Raw genomic sequence first — 14,182 nt, 5'->3', positions numbered from 1 at the left:
TTCTGGCTGCTTGGATGGCAGCTCTGAAATTATTCCAAGACAGATGGTGGAAAGGATCAAAACAGGGAAATACAGAGGAAACCACCCCTGGCCAGTGACCATATCATACAACACCACACCTCTTGTAGTTAAGGCCCCGTAGACAGGAGGCGGCCCCACTAACAGCTCGTTTGGTGGGGAAGGCGGCCGAGGGGCTGCTCAGAACTACCCCGCTCCAATCAAGTTCTTCTAGCTCCAAACAGAAAGCAAGGCTTCTCTTTAGACAAAGCACTAGAAGCCTCCTTGTCTGATCTGCGATGGGCTTCCTCGTCAGCCTCGGCATTTTCACTTCTCTTCCCAGAACTTAAATGCCTCTAAGGCGCACAGCTACTCTCCACAATGGATGGTGACTGTCTCTTTTCTCCTGCTTGGAGCAGTGGCAAAAAAAAAAATCCTAAGAATCTGGCTATCGCTTCCCTATCACCTTCCTCTACGTGAAAGGCTTTATGAAGACTTCACTCACTCTGTTACAGACAGAACGCTGCCCGGAGTCAGTCTCCACCCAGGAGCAGGGTTGCATCAAGACCCATTTTTACAATTCTGATGGCTTACGGGACAGTTTAATTTCACAGTAAACTCCATCAAACCCAAAGTCGTCCACGTCCTCTGCCAAACTCCCAAATTACCCATTTCTGTCAATGATATCACCGTTCATTGTATGTCAAGCCCAAAGCGCCAATCTCTCTCTTTTTCCCACCTAAAACCCTATCGATTCACCTTTCCCAGCACTGCTCACACCCTTCTGAGCCACCTACTGTCATTAACATTACTGATGATCATTCTTTGGTATAATTCCTCCAACCATCCCTATACTCACACGTAAGAGTTCAGATCTTTAAAAAGCACCACATAAGCCTTTTAAAGTATTTCACACTTTTGATCCTGTTTTTTAATTATTTCTTTATAATTATTATTATATAGATTTTTTTAAAGCACGTACCTCTTTTGGTAAAGACACTAATTTATTTCTGTCTGCATTCAAGTTGCTCAGCTTCTTAAGTTTTCCGATGCTCTTAGGTAAGGTCTGTTAAAATAACATTTTTATTATTAATTTAACATATGTTTTTAACACGGCTCACAGTAAAACAGATCGTTTCAAGGATTTAAAGAATATAATCTCATCCTGCAAGAGACGTAATAGTTCTTCAAGAATATCCGATTTTTTAAAACTCACTTGGGAGATGTGGAATTAAATATTTTGCATTTTTGTTGAAATGAGAGTAAGTTTCAATGAAGTGAAGTCAAAGGCACAAACCTAGGGACAAAGAAACACCTGGTAAAGAGGTAATGAAGGCTCTTCAACTCAAGAAGGGAGAATCTGCACCCTCAAGAGCCACACTGAGGGAGTGGTCAGATGACGGGGAAGCCAGCGCTGGGGCGGGAGTCAGAACCCTGGGCAGGGGACCGTGAGGCCAAGGGAAGAGAGAGGGCTGGCTGTGGGGAGCAGGGGCCTACAGGAGCCAGGCCACAGTCACCAGGGGGTCTTCAACACCCTCACGGAATCCGAGGGTGATGGTTATTTTTAAAATTGTTATGATTACGACTTGCAAGCGTCAAACCACAGAACAGGACAGGCGGATTTGGTCGCTTCCACGACACCTCCCAGAGGCGGCTGCTGGAGCTGCCTGAGCACAGATGCTGCCGGGCTCCCTAGGACTCTGTGCCCTTGACCCACTCTTGGGGTCTTTATCTGCTCTTTTCACTTAGAGAGCATTACTTCCTCTTTTTATAAAGAAAGAAGAAAAGGAAAGAAAGAAGAAAAAGGAGAAGGAAAGTAGGATAAAAAATAAAGTGACAAAATGAAGACAGAGAAAAGAAAAGAGAAAGGTGGGAAGGTAAACTGAAAAGAAATAGCGGCTACAAGACAACTAGGAGAAAAAGACAACGAAGTGATAAAGGAAAGACTGAGGAAGCAGCAGGAGGGGAGCAGGCAGCTGAGACTGGCTGTCACCTGCTAACGTACCCCTGGCAGGTGAGGCAGGCCAAGGCCTGGCCCTTGGTAGGATGCGGAAGCCCAGTCCCCAAAAGAGAGCATTCCTCCCCAATCCCACCAAGGCTTTCCCTGGCCGGCCACCGTTTCTTCCCCCTCTCTCTCGCTCTCCCCACGTGCTCGAAGAAACCAAAGAGAACAGTGTTTCCTCCGGTGGTCCTTGGACGCCACAGCAGAGATAGTGGCACCTCCTCTGGCCGTGGCTTATCCCTACCTCTCACGGGGACCTCAGAGAAGTGACAGTTCAGCCCCTGCATTGGAAGTACCACAAGTGGGAGACACACCCTGACAGGGGAGCTTAAACAGGATAAAAACTGATCACCTTTACATCATGCACTTGCTTCTCCAGTCCCTTTATGAGACATAACATAAGGAAATTTCCATTTAGTCCACCCAAATTACAAACAAGTAGAATCTACCCAAATAAGCCTTGCTGATCCAGAAACCACACTGTCAACACCCATCTGAAGGCGCAAACCACACCCACCAGGAGCCGGTTCTCGGTGAGAACTAACTCTGTGAGGCTCTCACAGTCCCCAACGGCTTCAGGCAGCTGGGCGAGTCTGTTCTGATCCACCTTCAAGATCGACAGCTTCTTCAGCTTTCCTGCAAAAGCGGTATTTAACCTCATTAGCTGGAATTGTTTTCCTTTCCTATCTGCTCTTCTTTTTGTTGTTAACAGTTACTCATTCTTCTCCCTCAACTAGCTTTCCGCATTATGAAATTATATCATTCTCATTTAGATCACTAAAGATTGAGAGTTAAAATAATGTGTTCAGAACATCAAAAACAGTCAGAAATTAGAAGCAGATCACTTAAAAAGTCACTACCCAAAAATATCATATCAAAGCCAGAAAATTCAAAGGAAAACCAACACCTGGCTCTTGATGGATCTCTAAGGACAGGAGATGTCTCGTGTACAGAGGAGAGACTTTTGTTTTACTCCAAGAACCATCCTTACTAAAAACAAAACAGTAAGTTTAGCTTATTACATCACCTACGAATGAAAGTGACTCAGTGAAGATCCCTATCGTGAAGTCTATCTACATATGCAGAATAAGACTGTCATCTTTGAAAGCCGTATTAAGGACTGAGTCTAATTCACGCAGGGCAAGAAGAGTGGACTGGACAGGACAGACCGGTGATGCCCTCAGGCCATGGAAATGAAGAACGGTTTACTGCAGGCTCCTCAGAGTCCCTGGTGAGTGAAGAAAATCCTACACCATTCAAATCCTCGTTTTCAACTGCAACTCAGGGGACAGAGTCCACAGAGCAGATGGCCTTTGTTATACACTGACAGTGGCTGGCATGATGACACTTTCCCCAGTAAAATCAGAAAATGGCCTCCGACTTAAGAGACCTAAAGCTGGAGAAAGGGAAATGTTGAAAGGATTAACTTGCCTCCTGTGCAGTCACAGGGCAAGGCAGAACGAACCGGTTCTTAAGCTCTTTACTTAGCACAATCAATAATCCATTATTACCACGGTCCCCAGAGGGTTTCCACCTGTCCTCACGGTCAGGAGCCACATGAGCATTCCCCACTGGGCTGGGCATGCTGAATCTACACCCGACACACCTCACCCCAACAGAGGGGTCTCCTGAACAATACCACTGGCAAGTCATCTTGCAGCCTCTCCTTGAATACTTCTAGTGACAGGGCACTCATTTCTTTTCTAAGCAGCCCAAACTACTTGGCAACAGATATTTTTTTTTAAAGCTCTTTCTTAAATCAAGTTGAGATTCACAATCCTTTCATTTCACCCAAACGAACTAGAAGATGTAATAAATCTCGTCTTCCTCCTGCATGATAGCCTTCCAATGCTTCAAGTCAGCCGTCTCAGGCCTCCTCGTTCTTCCTAGTCCAGGCAACAAAACACCCCCAGTTCCTACAGCTGCTTTCAGCCGCCATATACGATTGTCAGCGAACAGTGCTACCTAGAGTCAAAATCCTCATCAATTTTCCAGGCAACCTGAACCAAAAGGCAGAGTCCGTCTTCCTGCTGCGTTCTATGATCAGTTACCACTTTTATCTCGACCAAACACCAGGAAGGAAGGGGTCCTCTGTCATACAGCTTCGCCGACTACTGAAAATCTTTCAACAGCTTCCTTTGAAGTTTTGAATACAAGTTAAATGAACGTCAAAGACAACTACCCTAGGACAACTATATAGTTAAATATAGTTTCTTACAATTTCTAAGCGGCTTTGCAGACATGGAGCTGCCAGTCCACGTCTGTTTACATCTTCTCAGTTTGTGTTTATTTTCTCACACTGGACTGAATTCCCTGATGGTAAAGGAAACGTCTGGACTAAATTTTTTTGTTAAAGGAAATAGCATAGAATGGTTAAAGGAAAAGATTATTCTCAATGTGCTAGAAAAGGTTCAACCCAAGCACACCATTCTCCCTTTAACAGCCCTTCCCTAGTCACGCAATAAGGTCAAAGTTACTTTCTCATAAACTATTTGGGATGCTCAATGAGACATTTCTTAGTGATTGCTCATAGGCCTGAAACACATTCTATTATTGGGGCCAATCTCTACTGAAATCACTGAGATAAGATGCAGATGAAAGAGATATGAGTCAACACTCATAAGTAATAATACCTATAATTGCTACCAAACCAGAACGACAGAAATACTTGCATATAGAGAAGCTTAAATTGTATTAAATATTCTTTGCACTCCTTCTTCTAAAACAAACAATGAGATGACTGAAAGAGCCACATCCTCAGCACCTGAGAGTGGTGACCAAAAGACGAGAGTGTGCCCCAACAGCCAGCACCGTTAGTAGTGACTTACTGTCAATACTTACCAATGCCATCCGGAATTGTTTCTAATAAGTTCTGGGAAATGACTAAATCCGTTAATGAAGTCAGGCCACTGATTTCTTCAGGAAGTCTTTCCAACCTGTTTTCAGAGACATCTAAGCACAGCAGGTTCTTCAGATTTCCTATCTCCTACATCAATGACACAGAAAAAGAAACTCATGCTTAAACCTGTCATAGCACAGAGGACTTTGTTACAGTGATTTTTCGCAATCAAATCCCAAAGTAGTCCTAAGGATGTTTCTTTAGCGTCTATTTAAATGCGAAGGCTGGAGTAAATTTCCAGACCCCCTTCCAATAAAAACGGGAAGCTGCATGAATCACAGACATGGAGCTGGGAGGGACGCCAAGTCCTCCAACTCCAGGCAGGCATGGAATCGTTCTCACTGATAGATGAAGAGACTGGCACCAAGAGAGAACAAATGACTTTAAAGAAACACAATTAGGGGAACAAAAGAATCTAGAATCCAGTTCTCCTAGTTTGGAAGCAATCACTTAGCAAGCAGCTCACACTTCAGGGTGACCTGTGATTTTCTCTGTTGAGCAATCATCTACTTTCTATCTCCCACGGCAGGTGGTTCTTGTCACAACAAATATTGATGCAACGGCTCCCCAGCAAAACTGGAGCAGACAGACCCACTGACACCTCTAACATCAACAGAAGAGAGAAGCATACTGCTTTTAAGAAAACAGCCTATCCAGGTTGGGGAAAGTACCTCAATGAGTCTAACATTCTATTCAAGAGTTATCTTCCATTCCCAAAATGCATATTTTCTCTCCTATAATCGCCTCCACTTTTCCATTCTCACCACCACTATATTAAATTCCTACTCTCATTACCTTCTCACCTGGACGGGTGGCTCTGGTCTTGACTCTCCGTACCCAAGTCTGTTCTACAAACTCTGTTTTCATATTTCCCTCCTGGAAACACAGCTCACTCTAGTCATGGAATCAGACCACCTTTCTACTCAAAACATGTCTAGTGGCTCCCTGATGCCTACATAAGTACACATTCCTCAATCTGTATTTAATTTGGTCTCATCTTTTCTTTCCAGCCTACCTCCTACCTAATATGCATCCTATGATGCCACTCCTGTATTTCCTGTCTTTGGGGAACCAGACTACATTTCTACTAATTTCGGGCCAGACCCCTGAAGTTGTTCTACTTTTTGATTAATTTCTTCTAAGATGTCTTTGTATCCTTTTCTTTCTTTCATGAATGAAGATAGGAAAATAATTCTGATTATTACTTGAGACTGTTTGATGTGTTTAGTCCTGGTTTAATAGAAGCTTATCTAGGGGGGCAAATGAGATGTTTAAATAACTGTTTATAACATGATCACTGGAGTTTTAATTTCTTTGTGTTTAGGATGTGGCATTTTTCACATACTCACATATGCACATCTGTATATATACTCTTATCCCATCATGTCTAACAGCTGATATCTTATTAAATTCCTGATAACTTCCTGGCATTTCCCCCCCATATTTTGACTCCTAAAGTAACCAGAATTCTCTCAATCAGGATTTCTCATAACTTCCTGGAGAAATCTAAGTATTAATCAAACTCTCACCCACATCAGCTGCTGACCTGTCCTCTCCTTTTCCCAAATGCAGCCAAGACCTCAGAAATGGACTGAAACTATTCCTTGGTTCCACTAGTTGTAAGCGATGTCATGACAACACCAGGCTATAACCACAACAACTGAAACTGTACTTACTATTTGCTTGGAAGATGGCAGTGTAGGAGGACTCTGAACTCACCTCCTCAAACGGACACAACCAATTTACAGCTACCCTTGGAATAATTACCCCCAAGAAAGAACTGGAAACTGGATAAAAAGGACTCCTACAACAAGGAACAGTACTGACTGAGGTGGAAGAGGCAGAAATACCTTTCTGAAGAGGAAAATACTACATGCTAGCCGTGGCACTTCACGGCCGGGAGCAATCTTAAGGTATGAATCCTTCCCTGGAGGAGTGGGGGAGCTGAGCAGGGGAGCATTACCACAATAAGCAGCTGTTGAACTCAACACAACTGAGACAAGTGCCACAATATCTAGCTTTGCTGGCTATTAAATATAATGGGAAATACCCCCAGGACAGCTATTGAGTGTAAGAGAAAGAAAAGCCTGTTCTTAAAGGGCACATGCACAAATTCACTGTTTCAGAAAGCAAAACAAAAATCACAAGAAAGGTGCATAACCATTTGGTGAAAAGAGACTCACCTGATGGGCTCTAGGCACATCTCAGGGAGGTAAAAGGCCCCTGGTACCACCTCCCCAGGGACTGAGACTTTGGAAGCAGCCATTATTGTGACCTAGTACAGGCATGCTGACACAGATGCTGGAAGATGCCATTGGAGTTCTTCCCTGGCCTGTTAGCCTAGAGTCTTCCCTGCCCACTAGAGCACTGATTTAATCCAATGAAGCCAGAGCAGGCAGCCAGAGCTAGGGACTGGCCCCACCAACCAGCAAGCCTTTGGGCAATTTGTGGGCCTGCATAGGTGGGATGTGGGGGCCCTCTGCAGTGGGGTGAGTGGGTCCACTTCAGTGGGTCCAATCAGGTGCACAGGGCAGGACTATATTGACGGGGTGTGTGGCCCTGTGGGTGGGGGGGGGGCTTGTCAGCTGCAGCTGACCTGTGCTTCTTAAACAGCCACATAGGCGATCTGCCCTACCTTCCAAAGTCTGAAACAATTGCGTGCTGCCACACCCGGGGCCAACCCCACCCAGCTGCACTCCTGAGAAAGCTGACAACAGCCTTGCAGGCTGGAGGCCTAAGCAATTGTGAGCCCCCGAGCCTAGCAACCAGTCATGCTGGGGACCTACTCAATTAACAGAAAAACTGCAACAGGAATGTGCTATTAGACCTTGTAGTCAACTGTGCTGGGACTCCCCAAACCAGATAAAGTGACTGAAGGGACTGTAGCAGCTGCACATAGCTGAGTGCTACAACTAGCTAGCCAGGGAGACAGCCTAGCCTCCCCAGGCACCCGCAGCAAGAGCAACCCAGCCATAACAGAAGGACACATGTAGCCCACACAGGGGACACTCTTGGAAGACTGGGGACTGGTGATGAGAGGAAAGCACACTGCTGGGCCTCATAAGGCATCTCTTACATATGACCACCTCGCCAAGATCAGGAGACACAGCTGATCTACCTAATACATAGCTGTAAGCACAGAGAAAGATACAAAATGAGGGAACAAAGAAATATGTCACAAACAAGGGAACAGGACAAATCTTGAGAAAAATAACCAAACAAAACAAAGATAAACAATCCACTTGATAAACAGTATAAACTTATAAGGATGCTCACTGATCTTGGGAGAAGAATGGATGAACTCAGAGAGAACTTCAACAAAGAATTGGAAAATATAAAAAAGAACCAGTCAGAAATGAAGAATAATGGAAATGAAAAATTCACTAAAGGAAATCAATAGCAGAGTAGATGATACAGAAAAACGGAGTGGCAAGCTGGACGAAAGACTAGAGAAAATCACCCAAGCTGAACAGATAAAAAGAAAAAAGAATTAGGATAGTCTAAGGGACCTCTGGGACCACATCAAGTGCACTAAGATGTGTATTATAGGTGTCTCATGAGGAGAAGAGACAAGGGGGCAGAGAATCTATACACCTAAGAGAGAGACAAAACAGCAGAGAATCTATGTGAAGAAATAATACCTGAAAACTCTCATAACCTAAGTAAACAGACATCCAGGTACAGGAAGCACAGAGAGCACCAAACAAGATGAACCCAAAGAGGACAATGCCAAGACATATTATAATTAAATATCAAGAATTAAAGATAAAAGGGGGCTGGCCCCGTGGCTGAGTAGTTGAGTTTGCGCACTCCGCTGCAGGTGGTCCAGTGTTTCATTGGTTCGAATCCTGGGCGTGGACATGGCACTGCTCATCGAACCACGCTGAGGTACATGCCACAACTAGAAGGACCCACAACGAAGAATACACAACAATGTACCATGAGGCTTTGGGGAGAAAAAGGAAAAAAATAAAATCTTTAAAAAAAAAAAAGAATTAAAGATAAAAACAAAATCCTAAAAGCTACAAGAGAAAGGCAATAAGTTACATACAAAGGAAACCCCATAAGGCTATCAGCAGACTTCTCAGCAGAAACCATACAGGCTAGAAGGAAGTGGCATGATATATTTAAAGTACTGAAAGGAAAAAATCTACAGCCAAGAATACTCTACCTGGCAAAGTTATCATTCAGAATGGAAAGAGAGATAGTTTTCCAGACAAACAAAAACTAAAGGAGTTTATCACCAGTAAACCAGCCTTGCAAAAAATGGCAAACAGACTTATTTAAGTGGAAAAGAAAAGACCACAAACAGGAATAAGAAAATTATAAAAAAAAAAAATGAATAAAGTCACTGGTAAAGGGAAATATACAGTAAAAGTAGCAGATCAACCACCTATGAAGCTAATATGAAGATCAAAAGACAAAAGTACCAAAATTATAGATTTCCATGATAGGAGGTTAACAGATACACATGCACAAAAACATGTTAAATATAATATCAAAAACATCAAATGTGGGAGTAGAGGAGTAAAAGAGAAGAGCTTCTAGCAAGAGGTAAAACTTAAGAGACCATCAACTTAATATAGATTGCTATTTACACAGCTTATTATATATGAACCTCATGGTAACCAGAAACCCGAAACCTGTAATAAATACACAAATGATTAAGAGAAAGGAACCCAAACATAATACTAAAGAAAGCTAGCAAACCACAAAGGAAGAGAGCAAGAGAAGAAAGGAACACAGAAGAACTACTAAAACACCTAGGAAAAAAGTAACATAATGGCAATAAGTACATTCTTATCAATAGCTACTATAAATGTCAATGGACTAAATGCTCTAATGAAAAAACATGGGGTGGCTGATTGGATAAAAAAACAAGACCCACATATATGTGCATACAAGAGACACATTTCAGACTTAAAGACACTCACAAAATGAAAGTAAAGGGATGGAAAAAGATACTCCATGAAAATGGCATTGAAAAGAAAGCTGGGGTAGCAATACTTATCTCAGACAAAATAGACTTTAAAACAAAAACTGTAACAAGACACAAAGAAAGGCACTACACAATGATAGAGGGAACAAGCCAACAAGAGGATATAACACTAGTAAATATCTATGCACCCAACATAGGACCACCTAAATATATAAAGCAACTATTAACAGACATAAAAGGAGAAATAGATAGTAACACAGTAATAGTAGGGGACTTTAACACTCCACTTACACCAATGGATAGATCATCCAAACAGATGATCAATAAGTAGACACTGGCCTTAAATGACACATTAGATCAGATGGACTCAGTAGACATATACAGAACATTCCATCGAAAAACCACAGAATACACATTCTTTTTGAATCATGTAGAACATTCTCCAGGATAGATCACATTATTAGGCCACAAGACAGGTCTCAATAAATTTAAGAAGACTGAAATAATACCAAGCATCTCTTCTGACCACAACAGTATGAAACTAGAAATCAACTACAGGAAGAAAACTAGAAAAGCCATAAATATGTGGAGATTAAAGAAAATGCTAGTGAACAATGATTGGGTCAGGGGCGAAATCAAAGGAGAAATCAATGAATACCTGGAGACAAATGAAAATGAAAACACCACATAACAAAATTTATGGGATACAGAAAAAGGTGTTCTAAGAGTGAAGTTTATAGGAATACAGGCCTACCTCAACGGACAAGAAAAATCCCAGATAAACAATCTAACAGTGCACCTAAATGAAGTAGAAAAAGAAGAACAAACAAAGCCGCAAATCAGTAGAAGGAAGGAAATAACAACAATCAGAGTGGAAGTAAATGAATAGAGACTGAAAAAATAATAGTGAAAGTCAATGAAACCAAGAGCTGGTTCTTTGAAAAGATAAACAAAATTGACAACTCTTTAGTGATACTCACCAAGAAAAAAAGAGAGAAAGCTCAAATAAATAAAATTAGAAATGAAAGAAGAGAAAGTATAAAAGACACCTCAGAAATACAAAAGATTATAAGAGAATACTATGAAAAGCTATATGCCAACAAACTGGATAATCTAGAAGAAATGGATAAATTCTTAGAGTCATACAACCTTCCAAAACTGAATCAAGAAGAAGTACATAATTTGAATAGACCAATCACCAGTAAGGAGATCAAAACACCTCCCCAAAAATAAAATTCCAGGACCAGACGGCTTCCCTGGTGAATTCTACCAAACATTCAAAGAAGACTTAATACCTATCCTTCTCAAACTCTTCCAAAAAAATGAAGAGGAGGGGAGGCTTCCTAACTCATCCTACAAGGCCAACATTACCCTGATACCAAAACCAGACAAGGACAACACAAAAAAGAGAAAATTACAGGCCAATATTACTGATGAACATTGCTCTAAAAATCCTCAAGAAAATACTAGCAAATCAAATACAACAATATATTAAAAAGATCATATACCATGATCAAGTAGGATTTACACCACGGATGCAGGGATGGTTCAACATCATCACATCAATTAACGTGCTATACCACATTAACAAAATGAAAAATATACAATCACATGATCATCTCAATAGATGCTAAGAAAGCATTTGACAAGATACAGCAACCATTTATGATAAAAACCCTGAATAAAATAGCTATAGAAGGAAAGTATCTCAAAATAATAAAAGACATATATGACGAACGCACAGCTAATATCATACTCAATGGAGAAAAACTGAAAGCTATCCCTCTAAGAATAGGACCCACACAAGGAGGCCCACTTTCACCACTCTTATTTAACATAGTATTGGAAGTCCTAGCCAGAGCAATCAGGGAAGACAAAGAAATAAAAGAGATCCAAATTAGAAAGGAAGAAGCAAAACTGTCACTAATTGTAAATGACATGATTTTCAATAAAGGAAACCCTAAAGAATCTACCAAAAAACTTTTAGAAATAATAAGAATACAGTAAAGTTGCAGGATACAAAATCAACATACAAAAATCAGTTGTGTTTCTATACACTAACAATGAAGTAGCAGGAAGAGAAATTAAGAATACAATCCCCTTAACAATTGCAACAAAAAGAATAAAATACCTAGGAATAAAATAACCAAAAAGGTGAAAGACCTCTACACTGAAAAGTATAAAACATTGTTGAAAGAAACTGAAGACACAAAGAAATGGAAGGATATTCTGTGTTCTTGGCTGGAAGAATTCTTCCTAAAGCAAACTACAGATTCAATGCAATCCTCATCAAAGTTCCAAAGACACTTTCACAGAAATAGAACAAAGAATCCTAAAATTTACATGGAACAACAAAAGATCCCAAATAACCAAAGGAATCCTGAGAAAAAAAGAACAAAGCTGGAGGTATCACACTCCCTGATTTCAAAATACACTACAAAGCCACAGTAACCAAAACAGCATGATACTGGCACAAAAACAGACACACAGATCAATGGAACAGAATCGAGAGCCCAGAAATAAACCCACACCTCTATGGACAGCTAATTTTCAACAAGGGAGCCAAGAACATAAAATGCAAGAAGGAGAGTCTCTTCAATAAATGGTGTTGGGAAAACTGGACAGCCACATGCAAAAGAATGAAAGTAGACCATTATCTTACACCATACACAAAAATTAACTCAAAATGGCTTAAAGACTTGAATGTAAGATCTGAAACCACAAAACTTCTAGAAGAAAACATAGGCAGTAGCTCACTGACATCAGTCTTAGCAGCATATTTTCAAACACTATGTCTGATCAGGCAAGGGAAACTAAAGGAAAAATAAACAAATGGGACTACATCAACTAAAAAGCTTCTACACAGCAAAGGAAACCATCAACAAAAGGAAAAGACCACCTTACAATTGGGAGAAGATATCTGCAAACCCTATATCTGATAAAGGGTTAAGATCCAACATATATAAAGAACTCATACACCTCAACAACAAAAAGACTAACAACCCAATGAAACAATGGCAAAAGATCTGAACAGACATTTCTCCAAAGAAGATATACAGATGGCCAACAGGCACATGAAAAGATGTTTAACATCACTAATTATTAGGGAAATGCAAATCAAAACTACAATGAGATATCACCACATGCCTGCCAGAATGGCTATAAATTAACAAGATTATAAATAAACGTTGAGAGGATATGGGCAAAACAGAAATCTCATACAATGCTGGCTGGAGAGCAAACTGGTGCAGCCACTATGGAATACAGTACGGAGATTCCTCAAAAAACTAAGAATAGAACTACCATGTGATCCAGCTATTCCACTGCTAGATATTTGTCCAAACAACATGAAAACACAAATGTGCACATATGCACCCCTATGTTCACTGTGACATTATTCACAATAGCCAAGTCTTGGGAACAACTGAAGTGCCTATCAAGGGAGGAATGGATAAAGATTCTCATACTAAGTGAAGTAAGTCAGAGAGAGTCAAATACAGTATGATCTCACTCATAAACTGAAGATAAAAACACGGCAACAACACACACACCCACAGAGACAGAGACTGGATCGGTGGTTACCAGAGAGGAAGGAGGGAAAGAGGTGACTGGGCACGAGCAAGGTGATGGATGGTAATTAGTCTTTGGGTGGTAAACATGATGTAGTCTATACAGAAATCGAAATACCACGATGTACACCTGAAATTTATACAATGTTATAAAACCAATGTTACCTCAATGAAAATAATTAAATTTAAAAAAAAAGAAGAAAGAAAAAAATTATCTGGGGCACACATAGGAAAAGGGTTGACTTAATGGTGTTTTAACTTTATTAATGCACAATAAATGGGCTGGATAATTCTAAACTGACAGAACGATTTCTCATAGCTAGAGAATAACCCTTCTTCCTCACCTTTTTTCCTTTTAAGGAAATAAAATATATTACAGATAAATAAATAAATAAAACAAAAGTGTACTGAAGTACTTTTTTCTAATGTCGGATTTCCCTGTGTTACTATGGCATTCCCCACCTCAAGCACACAGCCCCATCGCAACACTGCTGAGCAGAGACGCCTCTGAATTAGTTTAAAATACCAGCACGCAGACCATCATGAAATATATTCTGACTTTAAAGACTGGCTGTAACATACACCAAAGAATAAAATTCAGTTAAGAGCTGGACAAAAGAAAATACAGGGAAAATGCCTTTTTTTTGTTGTTATTTTGGTTTCATTTGTTACTTTAGGTTTCTCTCTCAACCAATGAGAAGGCAGGCCTGCTTCCTGAGACCCCACAAGAAAACTATGCATTCAGAAGTCTATATAAGACTCCATTTCATTTGGAA

The 14,182-nt window shown here is 40.8% G+C and overlaps 1 protein-coding gene across 9 annotated transcripts in view; it reads right to left on the bottom strand.

Moving 5' to 3' along the window:
* Positions 1–14,182, bottom strand: part of LRRC1 (leucine rich repeat containing 1) — a 126,790-nt gene that overhangs the window by 20,049 nt on the left and 92,559 nt on the right. For all 9 annotated transcript variants that reach the window (XM_070586237.1, XM_070586240.1, XM_070586243.1 and 6 more), the window contains 3 exons: positions 4,841–4,985; positions 2,517–2,635; positions 980–1,063 (listed from right to left, as the gene is read on the bottom strand). In XM_070586237.1, the coding sequence (XP_070442338.1) occupies positions 980–1,063; positions 2,517–2,635; positions 4,841–4,985 (348 nt within the window). The remainder of the gene's footprint in view (positions 1–979; positions 1,064–2,516; positions 2,636–4,840; positions 4,986–14,182) is intronic.

Source organism: Equus przewalskii, chromosome 19 (genome assembly GCF_037783145.1).
Source record: "Equus przewalskii isolate Varuska chromosome 19, EquPr2, whole genome shotgun sequence".
Lineage (NCBI taxonomy): Eukaryota > Metazoa > Chordata > Mammalia > Perissodactyla > Equidae > Equus > Equus przewalskii.
Note: the sequence above shows the minus strand (reverse complement) of the source record. Positions and strands in the feature narration are given on the sequence as shown.